Genomic DNA, 19,496 nt, shown 5'->3' on the forward strand with positions numbered 1-19,496 from the left:
AGAAGCTTTTTATTTTGATGAGATCCCATTTGTTTAGTCTTTCCTTTATGTCCCTTGCTCTAGGGGACATATCAGTAAAAGTGTTGCTGCATGAAATACCTGAGATTTTCCTGCCAATGTTCTCCTCTAGGACTTTAATGGTGTCACTGCTTATATTTAAGTCTTTTATCCCCCTTGAATTTATTTTGGTGTATGGTGTAAGTTGGTGCTCGAGTTGCATTTTTTTGCACATAGCTGTCCAGTTCTCCCAACAGCATTTGTTGAAGAGGCTATTTTTACTTTATTTTATGTTGCTGCCCCCTTTGTCAAATATTAATTGACCATAGAGACTTGAATTTATTTCTGGGCTCTCTGTTCTGTTCCACTGGTCCATGTGTCTGTTTTTATGCCAGTACCAGGCTGTTTTGATTACAGTGGCCTTGTAATACAGTTTGGTATCAGATATTGTGATCTTTCCTACTTTGTTCTTCTTTCTCAAAATTGCAGCGCCTATTCAGAGTCATTTGTGGTTCCATGTAAGTTTTTGAAGTGTTTGTTCTATGTCTGTGAAATATGCCATTGGTACTTTAATAGGTATTGCATTGAATCTGTAAATTGCTTTGGGTAGTAAGGACATTTTGATGATGTTAATTCTTCCAATCCATGAACACAGTGTATGTTTCCATTTGTTTGTGTCTTTCTTCATTTTTTTCTTCAGTATTATATAGCTTTCTGCATACAGGTCTTTTACCTCTTTGGTTAGGTTTATTCCTAGGTATTTTATTTTTCTTTTTGCCATATCAAATGAGATTTTTTTCTTGATGTCTGCTTCTGCTGTTTCATTGTTGGTATACAAAAATGCCTTTGATTTCTGGATATTGACTTTGTATCCCACTGTTTTGCCAAATTCATTTATTAGGTTGAGCAGTTTTTGGGTGGAGTCTATAGGATTTTCTATGTACACTATTGTGTCATCTGCAAACAATGACAGTTTTGTTTTCTCCTTTCCGATTTGGATTCCTTTTATTTCCTCCTTTCTGATTTGGATTCCTTTTATTTCCTTTTCTTGTCGGATCACTGTGGCTAAAACTTCCAATACTGTATTGGATAGAAGTGGTGAAAGTGGACAACCATGTCTTATTCCTGATCTTAGTGGGAAAGCTTTTAGTTTTTTGCCCATTGAGTATGATGTTGGCCGTAGGTCTCTCATATATGGCCTTTATTATATTGAGGAATGCTCCCTCTATTCCCACTTTGCTGAGTGTTTTTATCCTAAATGGGTGCTGTACCTTATCAAATGCTTCTTCTGCATCTATTGATATGATCATGTGGTTTTTGTCTTTGCTTTTGTTTATGTGGTGTATTACATTTACTGATTTTGGAATGTTGAACCATCCTTGCATCCCTGGAATGAATCCCACTTGCTCATGGTGTATGATCTTTTTAATATATTGTTGGATGTGGTTTGCTAATATTTTGTTGAGGATTTTAGTGTCTATGTTCATCAGCAATATTGGCCTGAGGTTTTCTTTCTTTGTTGTGTGTTCATCTGGTTTTGAGATGAGGATGATACTGGCTTCATAAAAAGAGTTTGGGAGTCTTCATCATTTTGGATTTTTTGGAATAGTCTGTGAAGAATAGGGGTTAGTGCTTCCTTAAATGCTTTGTAGAATTCTCCTGTGAAACCATCTGGTCCAGGGCTTTTGTGTGTCACGAGTTGTTTTTTTTTTTTACTGCTTCAATTTCTTCTGCTGTTATTGGTCTGAACTTAAATAAAATTTATTTTATTATTAAAATGTTTACTGTGATAAATCTCAAAAGAAGCCAGTGCGAAATATACATGCAGTATGATTCCATTCACTTCAAATTCTAGAACAGGCAAAACTCGGCTTCGATGATAGAAATCAGAGCTGGAGTTGCCTGGAATGGGGGCGGGAGAGTGGGCAGGAGCCCGGACGAGCTACCAAGATTCTTGAGGCTGCCTTCTGGGATGCGGAGGCTGTTCATCAACAGATGCATTGGTTACAGGAGTGTATGCATTTCCCACTACTCATGGAACTGTATAATTAAGATCAACACATTTCCTGGAGTACAAATTTTTTCTCAAGAATTCATTACGTAGCCCTGGCTCAGTAGCTTAGTTGGTGAGAGTGTGGTCCTATACACCAAAACCTTGTGGGCTTGACTCTGGCTCGATCTCGGGTTGGCCCTCAATCTGGCTTTCATAATCCTTGTGTTATCACTGGAAGGAAGATTCCTGACATCTTTCCTCATCTTGGGCCATGTGGATAGGTCTTCAAGTAACATCATTTTATTCCTCATGGTTTCATTATGATGTTGAGGAGATGCCATAGGAACTTAACTCTTGCTTATATCAATTAGCCCTTGGTAAAATTGTTTTAGTTATACATCGACTCCTATAAAGGTGCAGTACCTATCGATAACATTAAGTGACTTACTGTAAATAATAATTGCTTCTGCTTTTCTAGTTTTTTTACATTTTCTTTCTTATCAAAACTGGACGAGCTGGAAGGATCTTTCCCAGAATGTGAAGAATGGTGTTATTTCGGGGTGGGGAGATATGAGGTGAATTTTACTTCTTATTCTTCTTCACTGTATTGTTTGACTCTACTAACAAGGACCAAGTATCTTTTTTTTTGATACCCTGAAACACAACAGCTCATCTTGGCTGGTTCTGGAGAGTGCATGTCTCCATGGGTGCTATCTAGTCATTTGAAAACTTTAGGGGTTTATACCATGGGTAGTAATGCATTTCCTTCCAAGCCGCAGGCTCTGTGGGCGATGGACAGCCATGGGGTCTTTGTAAATGGATAATTTCATGCCTTGTCTGTCTCCCCCACGCTGCTCCTGTTCAATCTCTCTGTCGTCTGGGGGCAGCATGGAGTAGATTTTGGGGTGCTTGAAAGTGTTTTCCAACTGTCTGCGCTTCTCACCTGCCTCTTCCACCCTGTGCTCACAGATTCTTACCTGACCCTGGATGAACCCATGAATAACATCACCACATCCCTGGGGCAGACGGCTGAACTGCACTGCAAAGTCTCTGGGAACCCGCCTCCCACCATCCGCTGGTTCAAAAATGACGCGCCCGTGGTCCAGGAGCCCCGGAGGATCTCTTTTCGGGCAACCAACTACGGCTCTCGGCTGCGGATTAGAAATCTGGACACCACAGACACGGGCTACTTCCAGTGCGTGGCGACCAACGGCAAGAAGGTGGTTTCTACCACTGGAGTCTTGTTTGTCAAGTTCGGTAAGCAGCCTCCTACCGGGAAAGGCCTTTGGCCCTCAGCCTCCACGGGGGTGGGGTGGGAGGGAGGAAGCCCATACTGAGACTGCGCTATGTGCCCAGCAACCCTAAGGCTGGCACAGTGGCACACATTTTACAAATAAGAAACCCAAGGAAGGCCCAGTAGCTGCCTACCATGCTCAGGGTTGCCCAGCTAAGTAACCAACAGAGCAGGCATGCAGTCCGGGTCTGTCTGATCCCAGAGCCCCTGCCGCAAACCCCCACGCCAGTGAGAGGGAAGTTGGACAGTTACAGCACGCATGCCCCGTTTCTGTCCCGCTGCCATCAGAGACCCCTGCTGTTGCAGTCAGTGTCCTGGTGCAGTCACTTGGCCTCCCACTGGAAACTCACTGCATCCTCTAAGGACCCCATCCCTCTGACTCATTTTTAGCACTTGAATTAGCATCTTTTTCAGGCCCCGAACTGCAGGATACGGTCAAGTTCTCACTGGTATGCCTTTTTGTAGAGGTGGTTGCTTCCCAGAAAATAATAAATCCCAGAAAAATAAGTAACACCTCAGGGGGTTGAGAACTTTAATCGGTGATGGTTTGACTGAACCCATGCCATTCAGTAATCCAGGCTGACTGTTCCCTTTGTTTTTCTTTCATTCCTTCAGGGCCCCCTCCCACTGCAAGTCCAGGGTCCTCGTAAGTACTTGTCTCTTCTTTCTTGTCATTTCTAAGTGTTTCTCCAGAGAGTTTGGGGGAAAAGGCAATGTCCACTGCTTGGACCAAAGCACAGTGTTACCAGATTTCATTCAGTAACATTTCATTTTATTTTGCTTTTGTCATTTCATTTCATAACATTTCATTTCATTTTGCTTTTTCCCTGATACAAAGATTCACAGGAGACCAGTACTGCCATAATCTCAGGTGTGGTGATGCTGATTCTAAATGACCAAAGCAAAGGTCTACTTGCATTTACTGTTTGAAGATTAATCTAACATTATTTACAATAATAAATATGATGAAATCAATAAAATACAGTGCTGTCTTAAGAACTTGAACTCTGGCCTTCAGCTTAGCAGGGTCTATTTCACGTTTCTGCAAGTGTGTCTGGTGGTTTAGTCATTGACCAGGTCAGCAATTAGGTGATCGTTTCATTTTTATTCCCTTTAAGAACTCAGAGGCAGGAGTTCTGACTCACATAGGAGAAGGTGGCCCTGCGACTGGGTGAAGAATTATACAGTTTGGTTCATTTTGAGTCCCTCGTTGATGGCGTTTAAAGGTCCGATCTTTTTCATTAACATTAGTTATTGATTCATTGGTCTTTTTGTCTGGCTAAGGGATTCTCTTTTTTTTTTTTTTTTTGCTCCAGAGTGTCCACTTGGGTTATTTTTTTTATATGTATTTTTATTTTGGTGAGGGAGACCCATTTGTTAAAGCTCTTGGTCCTCCGGAAAATATATTTTATATTTTGTACACTTCTGAAATAGAATTCCCTGGGCTCTGCCATGAGAACATCAAAACCTCTGACCTAGACGGTACCCGTGGCGGACGTAACGGCACTTTATTTGCACTAATCCCCTGTGTGGCACCAATCACAGCGTGGGATGGTTTTACTATGTTTCATGGGCCCAGAGGCCCAGAGGCCCTCAATCTCATTAATAAAATCGGTAATGGGCAAAACTAAACATTGGCCATCAGCCACACTGTTCTATTTCGTCAGCTGGTTAGAGGCAACTGTAAAAGAAACCTTTACAATTTACCCAAGTGCTAATTGCATTCTACTTGCCCACGTAGAACATGCCGACTGATCTAAAACAGGTCATAAGTTTGATCACTCTGCCTGGCATTTCTTGAAGTTAATCTTTTTTTTAATTTCACAATTGGTTGATATGCGGAATCCTTTTGAAGTCTTATTTAAACAAAGATTACAACTTCTGTTACTTGCTGTAAATATGCTTCCCACCCTCGTACCTTATTTGTTCCTGTTAATCTGTGTTTCAAATGTGGTTGATAATCTGCATGCCAGGCCGATTAATGTGGTTCACCAATCTGCCTTTATTATTCATTCAGCACTGGGCTGGTTGACTTTCTGCCTGTTGTATTTACATCAGAAAGTTCCTTTCTTTATTATCAAAGTAATTTTTAAACATGTCCTTTCTTTTTAAAGTGCTTTTTTTTTTTTTTTTTTGCTACCACCTTTCTGATGAACCCAATCTGTTTCACCCGGTTTTGAATTTTATATAAAGATGGTGCAGTAGTTTACCCTTACTCACGGGGGTACATTCAAAGACCCCCACTGGATGCCTGAAACCGCGGATAGTAGTACTGAGCCCTATCTATGATGTTTTTCCCTCAACATACGAACACCTAATACAGCTCCTCTTTGGCGTATCCAAGTTGCCAGCACCACCTCTGGTGCTCTCTGGAGCCATTATTAAGTAAAATAAGGGTTCCTTGAAGCTCTCGAGATGCCAGGATAGCCGGCCCCGTAGTCAAGGTGACAACTAAGTGACGAAAGGGCAGGTGGCGCGTACGGCATGGGCACCGGGAACAAAGGGATGATTCAAGTTCTGGGTGGTGTGTGGGGGAACAGTGTGCAACTTAAAACTTTTGACTTTCTGGAATTTTTTTCTGGTATTTCTGGAATTTTCCATTTAATATTTTTGGACCAAGTTTGACCGAGGGTAACTGAAACTGTGGAAAGCAAAATTGCAGATAAGGTGGGGGGGGGGGGCGGACCGCTGTGTATCACTTTCATGAGCTGGTATCTACAGAGAGGGTGTTGAAGTTCTTAAAGATGCTGAACTGTAGCTAAAAGTAGCCTTGGGCGTCAGGCACCTCTGTTTTATCTTAGCTCCCATTCTCCGTTGTGTTAGTCAAGAGCCTGCAATGTATAGCTGCCATTTTTGCTAAGAGGGAGCTGCAATAAGATGCAGTTGAAGTTGAAAATCCCAAGGGGCTTCTCGCAGTTCAGTCTTCACCCTCGGTGTGGCATTGCCAGTTGGCATTTCCATACCCTGCTTCTCTTTCCCCCAGAAACCAACAGCATATCCCACTTTTTTTCTTAGCTGCCACTACTTAACCCTATCTCTAAGGGTTCCTCTCCTCCTAAGACTAACTCCCAAAGAGAATGCCAGTTCCCTCCCCCATTCCTCAGAGTCTCCAGCAAGCAGCCAAACCCCACTGCAGTGGGACAGGTAGAACAGAACAAAATAGCATCACGTGGGGAGCATCACAACATTTAGGATTGCTCCCAAAGTCTTCTGTCAAACTGTACAGTACTTTTTTCCAAGACAGGAGTGAAGTGGTTATAAAATTGCTGTTTACTTTAAGGTAGCACGGCAAAGTCACCGCAAGGAAATCAAATGAAAGTCCATGGCACAGCCCTAACGTGTGAACAGTGAAATTTAGGTGTATGTGACATGGTGAGAGCTAAGTGCCATCGGAGGCCACAGGTCTGGCTACACAACCCCAGCTGGGAAGGGCTCACCCCTCAGAACTGTGGCCCAGGGAGGCAGAGCATCTGAGGTACTTGTCACTCCCTCTAGGGGCTGCGTTGGGTTTTCACATGAAGCTTATGGGACGGCATTTTAGTTTGTAGTAGGAGCAAGTTTGAGACATTTGTAGTTTGGCTTCTGTTCATGGCTGCAGGCTTTATTTTCTCCTGTCACTGCTAGGCTCACCTCTAACAGTTCCAGGGCCTGGGGCCTGAGTGCAGGTGGTGGCCTACATACCACACGTCTAAATATTTAAAACTTATAAATCAAGCGAGCGAACTGTTAGGTGAAATATGTTCTATCCTCCCACGTTGACAAATATGCCTTCATAATGACAAAATAAAAAATATAGGCAGAGTTATGGTTTTTATCTGACTGAAAGCCAGGAACTATCAAAAATGACTACTTTAGTTGTTACCGAGCACGTATTGAGCCAAAGATGTTATATGTAATGCGTAGATTGTTATATATTAGTTCCATTAAAATTTTAATGACCTTCATTTCAGCAAAGTGAATACCCATGTTGCTTTACACAAGATTTTTACTTAGTATGTATTTTTTGAACAACAATGCCAAATTAGACAAACTTTCTTGACTCACTGTAATTCTTACTTTGTAAAGTGAATTTTAATTTTGAAAAACTGTGCTTCCCTGAGCCAGTAGCAGCTATAATTCTCAGTGAAATTCCTAAAGCAGTACTTAAATTTGCTAAGAATTTTAGCAAATGAACAAAGAACTTTGTATATCATGTTCAAATAGTAATGGGGTTATGTGGTAAATAATCATTATTGCAGAATATAATTCGAAGTACAATTTCATCATAAAATCAGCATCATGCTTTACACATTATCCTGTATATGTATATGTTTGAGAGTAATGTTAATTGTTTAATGTATTGGTTTTCTAGGGCTGCTGGAATCAACTCCCACAGCTGAATGGCTTAGACAAAAATTTGTCTCCCAGTTCTGGGAGCTAGAAGTGCAAGATCAAGAGTAGGCAGTGTTGGTTCCTCCTGAGGGCAGTGAGGAAGACTTTCCTCTGGTGATTGGCCAGCATTCTTTGCCTTGTAGAAACATCACCGTAATTTCTGCTTCGATACTCACATGGCATTCCCCCTGTCTGAGTTTCTTTGTATCTCCTCTTTTTATGAAGACAACAGTCATATTGTGCTAGGGCCCACCCCAATAACCTCCCTTTAACTTGACTATGTCTGTCAAGACCCTATTTCCAAGTAAGGTCACATTCTGAGATACTGAGTATTAGGACTTCAACATAGGGATTTTGAGGGCGACACAATTCCACCTGTAACAATATTGCAAGATTTTTCTCAGCCATGTGAAATGCTTGCAAATATTGCTCTAATGTCTGAGAACCTTAAAGCACTCATTGCAGTATAAAGAAAAACAGGAAAATGGGTGCTTGGTAATATTGGGAATGATTCTTCATTGTGTAAGAATCTGTTGCAGCCCTGGCCACATCATTCAATTCATTGGAGCATTCCCTGTGCACCAAAAGGCTGTGAGTTTCATCCCAGGTCAGGGCACTTACCTAGGTTGCAGGGTCGATCCCTGATCAGGACACATACAAGAGGCAACCAATCGATGTTTCTCTCTTACATTGACATCTCTCTCTCCCCCCACCTTCCTCTCTGTCTAAAATCAATAAACATATTCACAGGGGAGGATTATTTTTTGAAAAAGACTATTACATTCCAACTGGGAGGAAGAATTGGAAAACTGATGAACTCACTTTTTCTCTAGCCAAAGTGCGTTTGCCCCCTCTGTCCTTCCTGCAATCCAGCAGCATCCATCTCCTCCGCTGGCAGTGGCACAAGACACACTCCCTCACGGTGCACGTTCTCCATGGGCTTGTTACGCTGCCACAGGGCAGGAGATGTAGGGAAGTGCGGCCTGGGGCCAGGAGAGTGTCGTCCCAGCAGCGGGTGGGAGAGGTTCTGTGTGTACTGTGCCCACACTGAGTGCCGGGGCCTCCTTACCCTCATGAAATGATTCCCCTTGTGCTCTTTGTATGTGGGCTCAGGGCAAGAGTTCAAGTTCTTTTTCTTTCTCCTCCTCTTCCCTCTTCTCACTCTTTTATTTGCTTCCTCTTCTTTCTCCTCCTCTTTCTCTTCTACAGTTTTACTGAGATATAGCTCACATAGCACAAAATTCTCTGTTTGAAGTATAAAACTCGGTGTTTTTTAATGTATTCACAGAGTCGTATTACTAATGTCTCTAAAATTTGATCTTTATTGAATTTTTTCCCATTAGCATTTAGTCCCTTTATACTCCCCTGCCTCCGGCAGTCACCACACTGTTGTCTGTGTCCCTGAGTCCTTTGTCCTTTTTGCTCAATCCCTCCACCCCTTGCCTCTCCCTCCCAGCTGTTATCTTATTTTAGAAATTTTAATCGTCTCAAAACTAAACTCTTCTCAGCCCTTGATAACCTTTAATCAACTTCCTGTCTCCAGATTTACCTATTTGAGACATGTCATAAAACTAAAATCATACTATCCTTGTTCTTTTGTATCTAGGTGTTTTTACTTATAGTGATTTGGGGATTTATCTACATTACAGCATACATCAGCCCTTCATCCTTTTAATGGCTGGGTAATATTCATAGCATGGCTCTACCACATTTTGTCCATTTCTCTGTTGATGGATATTTGGGTCACTTCCACTTTTTGCCTATTCTGAATAATGCTGCAGTGATCATTCCTGCACGACTTTTGTGGGGTGTGTGTTTTCCATTTGGGGGGATATATACCTAGAGATAGAATTTCTGAGGCATATGGTAATTCTGTGTTTAACTTTTTGAGGAACTGCCAAACTGTTTTCCGAAGGGACTGCTCCATTTTACTCAGAGGAATGTATGTGGCTTTTAATTTCTCCACATCCTCTCCAATACACATTTTCCTTTTATTTATCTTTTATTATTATAACCATCCTAATGGTTGTAGAGTTGTATTTTATTGTTTTGATTTGTATTTTCCTAATGATGAATGACATTAAATATCTTGTTATGTACTTGCTGGCCATTTATATATCATCAGAGAAATTTTTGTTGAAATTCCTTGCCCATTTTTTTATTTTGTTCCTTGTCTTTTTATGCTTGAGTCGTAAGCATTCTTTATGTATTGTAGATGCTGTACCCTTTCCCGATACATGACTTACAGATATTTTTCCCATTTTGTGGCTGTCTTTTCATTTTCTTGATAATGTTTTTTGAAACACAAAGTTTTGATTTTGATGACGTCCAGTTTTTCTTTTTATTTGGTTGTTTGTGATTTTAAGAAACCATTGCCTAATCCAAAATCACAGAGATTTACTGCAATCTCTTCTTCTAAGAGTTTGAGTTTTATAGCAGAGGTAGGTACCTGTGGACTGTGGTTTGAGGATGACGTACAGGACGTGAGAAAGTAGTGCTTCCAAATTCCCAACAGATATTAATCTTTATACTCCAGGATCAATAAATTGGAATTCCTGGGAATTCTCAGAAATTTCTAAAATCATAAGATACTCATATTTAATTGCATGTTTTTAATTAGTTATGATTTTTCTGTAATAATAAACAGTGAATCTTTTTTGCTGATGCTAAAAATTTTTGTAAAGTAAAATCCACTATAATTAAAGAGTTTTAGCTTTATAGTTTTAGCTCTGATGTTTAGGTTTTTGGTCCTTTTTGGGTTAATTTTTATATATGGTGTGAAGTAGGAATTCAGATTCATTATTTTACATACGTAAATCCAGTCATCCCCACACCATTGGTGGAAAAAAGTATTCTGTGCCCATCTTGATGACCTGTTAAACACCAACTGACCCAAAATGTATGTATTTATTTCTGGATTCTCAATTTTACTCCATTGATTTATGTGTCCAACCTTATGCCAGTTCCTCAGAGTCTTTTTTTTTTAGGTTACTTTTTAAATTTATTGGGGTGATAGTAGGTAATAAGATTATATAGGTTTCAAGTGTACAGTTCCTCATAGTCTTGGTTTGTGTAAGTTTTGAAAGAAAATGTAAGTCCTCTCCAACAGTCAGTGTTCCACTGGAAAAACAGAGCCAGTAAAATTTTATATGCATGCACATATAAAGAGATTTATTGCAAAGAATTGGCTGATGTGATTGTGTGGGCTGGCCAGCCTAGTTTGAAACCCACAGGGCAGAGTGTCAGGAGGGGCAGGCAAGACACCTCTGGCCAGATCCTCCTGCTGCGCTGAATTCCACAGGTAGAATTTCCTCTGCCTCCGGAACCTCTCCTTCTGCACTTACGTCCTTTGGCTTGCATCAGGCTCACTCTTTTATTTAGGATGCCTGCCTACAGTTAATCAGCTGACTGTAGGTGTTAATCCTGTCTACAAAGTACCTTCACAGACTGGAGTTTGACTGAATAACTGTGGACTATAGCTTGCCAAGCTGACATATAAAACTGGTCATCATACCCTCCAACACAGCTTTCTCAAGACTTTTTTTTGTTTTGGCTATTCTGAACCCCCTTGCATTTCCATATGAATTTTGGGGTCAGCCTGTTAATTCTTGCCAAGAGGCCAGCTGGGATTTTGATAGGGATTGCACTAAATTTGTAGATCAATTTGGGGAATATTGCTATCTAAATAATATTAACTCTTCTAATCCATGAAATGTGGTGCCTTTCCATTTATTTATTTTTTTTCAAGGATGTTTTATAGATTTCATTACATGTTTTTCTCTTCATGTTAAATTTATTCCTAAATCTTTGGTTTTTCATACAGTTGTAAATGGAATTGTTTTTCTTAATTTCATCTTCAGGTTATTTATTGATATTCTGTAGAGACACAACTGATTTTTATATAGTATATTGGTCTTATACCCTGCAATCTCGGTGAACTCATTTATCAGCTCTAATAGTGCATATGTGTTTCTTAGGGTTTTCTGTGTACATGATCATGTCATCTGCACATAGAGATTATTTTATTTAGCATTATTCAATATTGATGCCTTTTATTTATTTATTTTTCTGCCTAATTTCTGTGGCTTGAACCTCCAGTACAATGTTAAAGAGAAGCAGTGAAAACTGACATCCTGTCTTTTTTTCTAATCTTAAGGGAAAAGATTTCATGATGCTAGCTATAGGTTTTTTCATTGATGGCTTTTATCAAGTTGAGAAAGTTCTCTTCTATTCCTATTTTGTGGAGTGTTTTTATTATGAAAGGGCGTTGGCTTTTGACAAATGCTTTTTCTGTGCCAGTTGAGATGATTATGATTTTTCTGTCCTTTATTATATGAACGTTGTGTATTACATTGATTGACTTTTGATGTTAAGACAAGTTTACACTCCTGGGATAATTTCTGCTTGGACATGGTGTATATTTCCTTTTGATACATTGCTAGATTCAGTTTGCTAGCATTTTATTGAGGGTTTTTTGTATCTATTTATGAGAGATACCAGTCTGTAGTTTTCTTGCCATGTTTTCGCCTAGTTCTGAAACCAAGGCAATAATGACCTCCCACAGTGAGTTGGCCAGTGTTTTCTCATCTTCTATGTTTGGAAGAAGACTCTGTGAAGGATTTGTGTTCATCTTTAAATGTTGGGTAAAATTTACCAATAAAGCCTTTGGGGCCTGAATTTTCCTTTGTGGGAAGTTTCAAAATTACTAATTGGACTTCTTCACTTGTTTTTGGTTTACTTAGATTTTCTGTTCTTCTGAGTAAGTTTTTGTAGTTTGTCCATTTCATTAAGATTATCTAAATTGTTGGCATAGAGTTGTTCATAATTTCTCTTATCCTTCTTTTAATTTCTGTAATATAAGTAACAAGGTTTCTTCTTTTATTTCTGATTTTAGTAACTCATATTTTCTTTTTTTTATTATTGTTCAAACTAGCTAGCCTAGCTAAAGGTTTGTCAATTTTATTGATTTTTTTTCAAAAAGCTATTTTTTATTGAAAAGTAGGCATTTAAATAATATAATGTGCCAACTCTCAAAGTCAGAACACCGCCTCTCTAATGTCATTGTTGCTGTTTTCCTGGTGACTTTCCGGAACTAATTCACTGCAGTCTGTATTCCCTGCCCTGTGCAGCTACTGAGCTCTCTGCTCAGTTAGCTTAGAGATCAGATAACAATTGGACAGACATCTCCTTAAACCAGTAAGTCTTACACCCTTTGTCTTGGGGTCCGCTGTGTGCTTTGGGGCATCCCTTCAGCACTCCAGCAGTTTATAACTCTGCCTTCGTATTCATTTCCTGCTTGATCAGGGCCCCCAAGTTAGACAGAGGTGAGAGATTAGGGCATGCACTCAGCCCCTCACATGAACATGTTCTTCTCTATCCCCAGAAATATGTTGTAGTTTTTCAAAACCCCTGTGAACAGCTCATTCCTTAGAGCCTTCCTTTGAGCTTTTGACCTTTTTGGTCAGGCTCTTCCCCCTGCGTCCATTGGTATTGCTACCCCAGGCTGCTATGAGAATTTTTTTTTTTTTTTTAACAAATGACCTGGGACTAGGTCTTTTCTCACTGAGAGGCTCTGAATCCAGGCAGATGAGGATAAGTCATGGGAATGGGACTTTTCCAAATTGCTGCTCTCCAGGTCAGATTGTGCCAATTCTCGGAGATGGGCCTTTTAAGGCACTTCAGCCTCTCTGCCTTCTCCAGTGACTGCTAGGCTGCTGGTTTTCACAGCAGCTGTGGAGGGGGAGCTGCTGATGTTCAAGGTCATTGTAGGATGCAGGAAAGGGAGATGGGAACAAGCAAGATAAAGTTCCACAGAACTCTGTCGTTACTAAATTTTAGCCATAACCTTCCTCCCTGCTTCCGCCCCCCCATCCTTTTTAAATAAATGCTCCTCAGAGTGTTGCAAGCCTTTGGCTAATTTCCAGAGTTCTGAAAATGTTTATTTTTTCACTTTTCCCCCAGTGTTCTTATATGGAGCAACAGATTCTTGGCAGTTATTACTCTGTTATTCCATATTTCCCACTTCCACAGGGGCCTTCCTGTCCACATCTAAGGACAGTCCTGGGTAGATGATGTCTTAGAATGCCTGTAAGGCCCCAGGTCATTGTTCTTTATGACAGCTTCCCTTTATTTAACTTCTCACCCAAAACAGGACAATGTATTGCAATTCGGTATATGTATCACCTTTCTTCTCCAAAACAAGACTCCGTGGAAGATGTTTTGATCCCCACGATCAAAAAGGCTCGTAAAGGTTAAATGGCTTTAATTGGATGTAGTTTGTATCTGCTTTCTTCAGTTTTAATCTTTTGGGATCATTAGGTTGATTGATTTGACCCTAGTGAGGCCTGGAGCATCAATATTATATCACTCATGTTTGCTCATGGCTTTTTCTTGATATATATCTTGAGCTTTCCTAAGCAAACAGATCCAATCCAACTGACACTAAGCATTCTTTCAGTTCAATAAATTTTTATCAGTCACCTACAAAATACCAGGCTCTCAGCCAAACTCTGTGGAAACTACAGATACTAAACTTTGCCCTCAAACTGCTTGCTCACTCTGCAGGGGGTGGGAGAACAGGCCATCCGTAGCATCAGCAAGTGTTTTCTGGCTCCCCCTCCTCTCCGTCTCCCCTACCATCACCCCCTACACCACTGTCATACTTTGTCTGAAATTCTACAGCAGCCTTAGTACTGATTCTTCTTCTTCCACCCTTATCTTCTACAGATCATTAAAGAAGTCAGAGCGAGCTTTTAAAAATATCTTCTGCATATATTCTTTTCAATTAGTGTTTAGGATTTTTTTTTCAGACACACCCAGAAGTGGAATTGCTGGGTTATAAGGCAGCATTATTTAAGGCAACAGTAGCCAAGATATGGAAGCAACCCAAGTGCCCATCAACAAATGAGTGGATAAAAAAAAAAGCCATGATACATAAATGAAATGGAATATTGCTCAGCCATAAAAAATAGTGAAATCCTACCACTTGTGACAGTATGGCAGAACCTGCAGCAGTGGTCCCCAATCCCTGGGCCATGGTCTGTGGCCATTAGGAACTGGGCAGTACAGCAGGAGGTGAGCAGCATGCAAGTGAGCAAAGCTTCATCTCTATTTCCAGCCACTCCCTGTTGCTGGCATCACTGCCTAAGCTCCACCTCCTGTCAGATCAGTGGAGGCATTAGATTCTCATAGGAGCATGAACCCGGCTGTGAACTGCACAGGTGAAGGATCTAGGTTGCGTTCTCCTTATGGGAATCTAATGCCTGGTGATCTGAGGTGGTGATGCTAGTGCTGAGGAGCACCTGTAAATATCATTAGCAGAGAGGTCTGACTGCACAGAGACCATAATAAATCAATTGTAGACTCATCAAAAGCCTATCAGTGAATGGCAAGTGACAATTAAGCTGTATCTGGTGGCAAGCTTTGTAGTGGCAAGTGAGTTAATCTACTTCAGTTGTACAGCTGCACCTGATGGCAGGCTTTAAGTCAAAATCCAACATATTTTAGTCCGTGCATGGCTCGCCCATCATTTTATTTACCACGTCTGTCCGTGCTCCTTTCCTGCACTATGCATTTGTCTCAGTCGCGGTTTTGATAAGCCCACATGCTAACCCTAGCATATAGTGAGTTGTATAATTATTTCATTATATATTACAGTGTCATAATAATAGAGATAAAGTGCACAATAGATGTAATGTGCTTGAGTCTTCCTGAAACCATCCCCCCTCCCCACCCCAGTCCATGGAGATACTGTCTTCCATGAAACCCGCTCCTGGTGCTAAAAAGGTCGGGGACCACTGACCTAGAGGGTATTGTGCTAAGTGAAATAAGTCAGCCAGAGAAAGACAAATACCTTATTAGACGTATATGTGGAATCTAAAGAACAAAATAAATGAACAGACCAAAGAGAAACAGACTCACAGATAACAGAGAAAAGACTGATGGTAGCCAGAGGGGAGGAGGTTGGAGGGATACTGGGTGAGGGAGGTGAAGGGATTAAGAAGTACACATTGGAAGTACAAAATAGTCAAGGGGATGTAAAGTACAGCATAGAAAATATAGTTAATAATATTGTACTAACTCTTTGTGGTGCCAGGTAAGTATTGGAAATATCGGGGGAAACACTTTGTAAAGTACATGATTGTCTAACCAAGGTACTGTACACCTGAAACTGATATAAAATATATTGGATGTAAACTCTAATTGAAAAATAAAATTTAAGAAACAGTAAAAATTAGAACTATCTTCTGCCCTAATATTAGGCCCCCTCACTCTCTAGGTTTTCCCGTTTGGAATGGATCCCCAACGCCTTGGCCTGGCTTTCCTGCCAGGCCCCCCGCCCACCTCTGTGGCCCCCCTAGTGCTACTCCCATCTTGGCCGTTCCGCTCCAGCATGTTGGCTGTGTTTCTGCTCCCGAGACACCCAGGCTTGTTATGAAGCCTTCGGGATTTCTGTGCTAGCCCTTCTCTCTGTCTGGAGGATTTCGTTCTGAAATCTTTCTTGCCCTCCTTCTTGCCATTCAGATCTCACCTAAAATATTGCCTCCTCAGAAATGACCCCAGAATAATCTAAAGTAGCACCCAGTCTTTTTTCATTATAACCCTGTTTCATTTATATTAGGGTATGTGCCACTAAATAAGCTTCATGAGGTCAGGACCTTGTCTGTTTCATGTACCACTTTATCCCCAGTCCTAGAACATAGTCAGCGTTCCGTAAATATTCATGGGAAAGAGGGAGGGAAGGAGAGAGGGTTGGAGGAAGGAAGGAATGAAGGAAAAGAAAGAAAGAGAGAAAAAGAAAAAGAAAGAGAAAAAGAAAAGAGAAAGAAAAGGCAACATCCAAGGGTCTTCTTCTATAAGGGAGTAATAATAGTACCTATCTTAGGATCATCATTAGCAGTAATGAGACACTGAATATAAAGTACTTAATACCTGGTAGATCTCAATAAATATTCCTCAAATAAATGAGACATTATTTGTTGACTTGATTACCTCACCTGTCTTATGACATATGAGAAATCCTAGTATCGGGCCTGGTATGTAATTAAGTTTCATGAATTTACGTTGCATTTCTTTTCCTTCATCCTCTGAGGGCTCCTTCAGAAGTCTATAAAAGGGGCACCGGGGACAAAGGTATCTATAGGGTTGTTGTGAAGATGAAATGAAATAATAGGAATGTGTGTTAGGTACATAGCACTGTACTTGGCACATACGAGGAGCTTAATAAGGTTATTAACATCATCGTCATCATCATCCCTGCCATCATCACTGCATCATTATCATTGTTATTTGAACAAAGAAGCTGTGTCTTCTTTCCAGCTAGAGACCTTCTGGACCACGTTTCCTGCTGTAAACCCCAGTAAGAGACTTTGAAGCCTTTATTCCTTTTTCTCTCCTTGGCCTTTGGCTAATGTCCCTTTTCGTAGAAAGACAAAGTGATCGGCTTTTGAAGAATTCTTTCCTTCTCTTATCTGTTTCCAAGTCTCAGCCACAGTGAAGAAGTGTAGCTGGGTGCTGGCCCAGCCCAGGAAGTGATAATGTAATTTTTCAACTCAAGATAAACTCTAGGATAAGTTGTAATGCAAATACTCAGGGAGTTAGTTCAGAGGCAGAGGTGCCTGCAGAGGGGAGACCAGGAAGTCACTCAGCAGCTGGGCCAGGACACAGGGGGCCAGTGAAGTAGCTAACCTCCAAGTCTTCCTCCGACTGCCTGAGGCTCAGCACTCAGCAGAGAAGGGGCAGATGGAGGGAATGTGGAGAGATTAGATAAGGAGGATTTCCCAATCCCAGTGGGGGATAGTTCTGAAAGGACAGAGGGTTGAAAAGCCAAGCTCTTATATCCCAGTCTACCCCCATCACTCAACAATTCCCACTGAATGAATAGGGTGTGGAAAGCTTCCAATTAAAACGATACTTGTGAATATTGGCAAACATATCTTTGTGTGCAGGGCACAAAGAGAAAAGAGGAAAGATAAGTATTTGCTTTCTAGAAGCACAGGTTCTGAAAGCTTGTCCACCAGGCCATGAGCCTCTCGGTCCATAGATTAGTCATGAATGTATGCCCACAGCTCGCATGGCACCTAGTACATAGTGGATACTCTACAGATGTGTGTGAAATTGAACATCAAGAGTCTAAAATCTTTTCTCCACATATGACAAGTTTTATTCATTTGCTCAACACATTTTTATCAAGCTCCTTCTATGTTCCAGGCCTCTGATTCTTAGAAGCTGTTTTTAAGTCATACATGTGGGTGCCAGGCAACACAAGTGATCTAAAATTCCTCATTGTACCTCATTTTCACTTTTCCTTTCTGCATTTATGAATATTAACACCGGTTTCTTTTATTACTTACAGAGCAAGTACTTTTCCAGCATTCCCCTAACTGGCTGTGGATGAGCAGAATGTCCTAAGCACAGTCAGAGTGTGGTTTAGAGCACTGCTTCTCAGATGGTAATGTGCATAAAAGTCGCCTGGGGATGTTGTTAAAGAGCAGGTCTGGGACCGGACCTGAGACTCTGCATTTCTAACATGCTCCCAGCAGGTGCTAGTACAGCTGGAAGCAAGGCTTTAGACAAAAGGCACAGATCTGGGTCCTAGTCTTTCCCTATCGTTTACTAGCCAGTGAACCCTGGACATATTGCTTACCTTCTTTAGATCCCAGTTCCTCAATTTGCAAACTAAACATCTTGAATTCAGTGTCATCAAAGAATTATTTTAACGTTAAATTTTGTGACTCATTGAAACTGATTTTGCTATTCTCTTTATTACAGTAAGACCTCTCCAAGTTCTGGATTTCATGCAGTTTGCTCTTGTGCTCTCTTAGTAGCCCTCTTTTATCCATCATGTGCTTCCATCCTGCTCATTTTGATCATGGTGTTGTATAGTTAGATCAATCAGTGGGAATTATTTTACCCAGAACTCCCACGTGGATAAACCCCTGCCATCATGATCACCAGATTTCGAAGGGGCATGGTGTTGTGCCTTCCTGGGTCAAGTGGAAATGACTATGCACTTTGCTGTTCAGTAGCAGGCTCTGTTTGCCTCCTAATAAATACAGTGGGCTTTCCTCCCATATTTCTTCACTTGGCTCTTGTAAGCTGAGTGCGTCTGTGTGAAGTTGAGCGAGGGGACTGAGGCTGGAGGCCATATGATATAGTGGTGGACAGAGCCCTCTGATGTCTTCATGTGGGTGTTTTTAAAGTGCTGATCTCATGATCTTGTTGCCTCACTAGCAGGCTCTGAAGGCTGATGGGAAAATTAAAGACACTGGTTTGCATATGTGACTTGTGAATACAGATTCATTATTAAATCACACACTCACAGAGCTTTCTAAGGGAAAAAATCAAATCTTACAACAAACAATTAATGAAATGTTATGAATAAACTTGACTGTCCTAAAGGGTAGCTAAGTACAATGGGTTGATTCTTTGCATAAATGACATAATTTGCATTTGATTTTTTCAACCTAATGTTCAGGTTTCTTCTTCTCTCTTTGTTCTCTGGTCTTTGGTGCTGGTAATCAGTGTCAGTGTTGACAATTTCTCATTGCATCTCTCTCTCTCAAAGTCATACACACATACACATACACACACAGAGAGACATTCATGCTTATATATGCTCCGAAAGCAACAGCCACGGTCCCATTACCTCGCAGTGCTTCTCAACTCAGAGGATACATTAAGATCACCCAAGGAGCTTTAAAAATAACCCGTACCCAGGCTTCTCCCCAGACATATCAAATCAAAATCTTTTAGGGTGATGCCCAGACTTGGTGTTTTATCAAATGACCCCAAGTGATTTTATGTGTACTCCACCAGATTTGAGAAGTACCCTCCCCCATC

The 19,496-nt window shown here is 40.9% G+C and overlaps 1 protein-coding gene across 2 annotated transcripts in view; it reads left to right on the forward strand.

Annotated features, from left to right (window-relative positions):
* Window positions 1-19,496, forward strand: part of ROR1 (receptor tyrosine kinase like orphan receptor 1) — a 378,093-nt gene that overhangs the window by 247,945 nt on the left and 110,652 nt on the right. For both annotated transcript variants that reach the window (XM_053655609.1, XM_053655610.1), the window contains exons 3-4: window positions 2,960-3,247; window positions 3,900-3,930. In XM_053655609.1, the coding sequence (XP_053511584.1) occupies window positions 2,960-3,247; window positions 3,900-3,930 (319 nt within the window). The remainder of the gene's footprint in view (window positions 1-2,959; window positions 3,248-3,899; window positions 3,931-19,496) is intronic.

This window comes from Artibeus jamaicensis, unplaced genomic scaffold, assembly GCF_021234435.1.
Source record: "Artibeus jamaicensis isolate MK-2021 breed Jamaican fruit bat unplaced genomic scaffold, CSHL_Jam_final scaffold_1019, whole genome shotgun sequence".
NCBI lineage: Eukaryota > Metazoa > Chordata > Mammalia > Chiroptera > Phyllostomidae > Artibeus > Artibeus jamaicensis.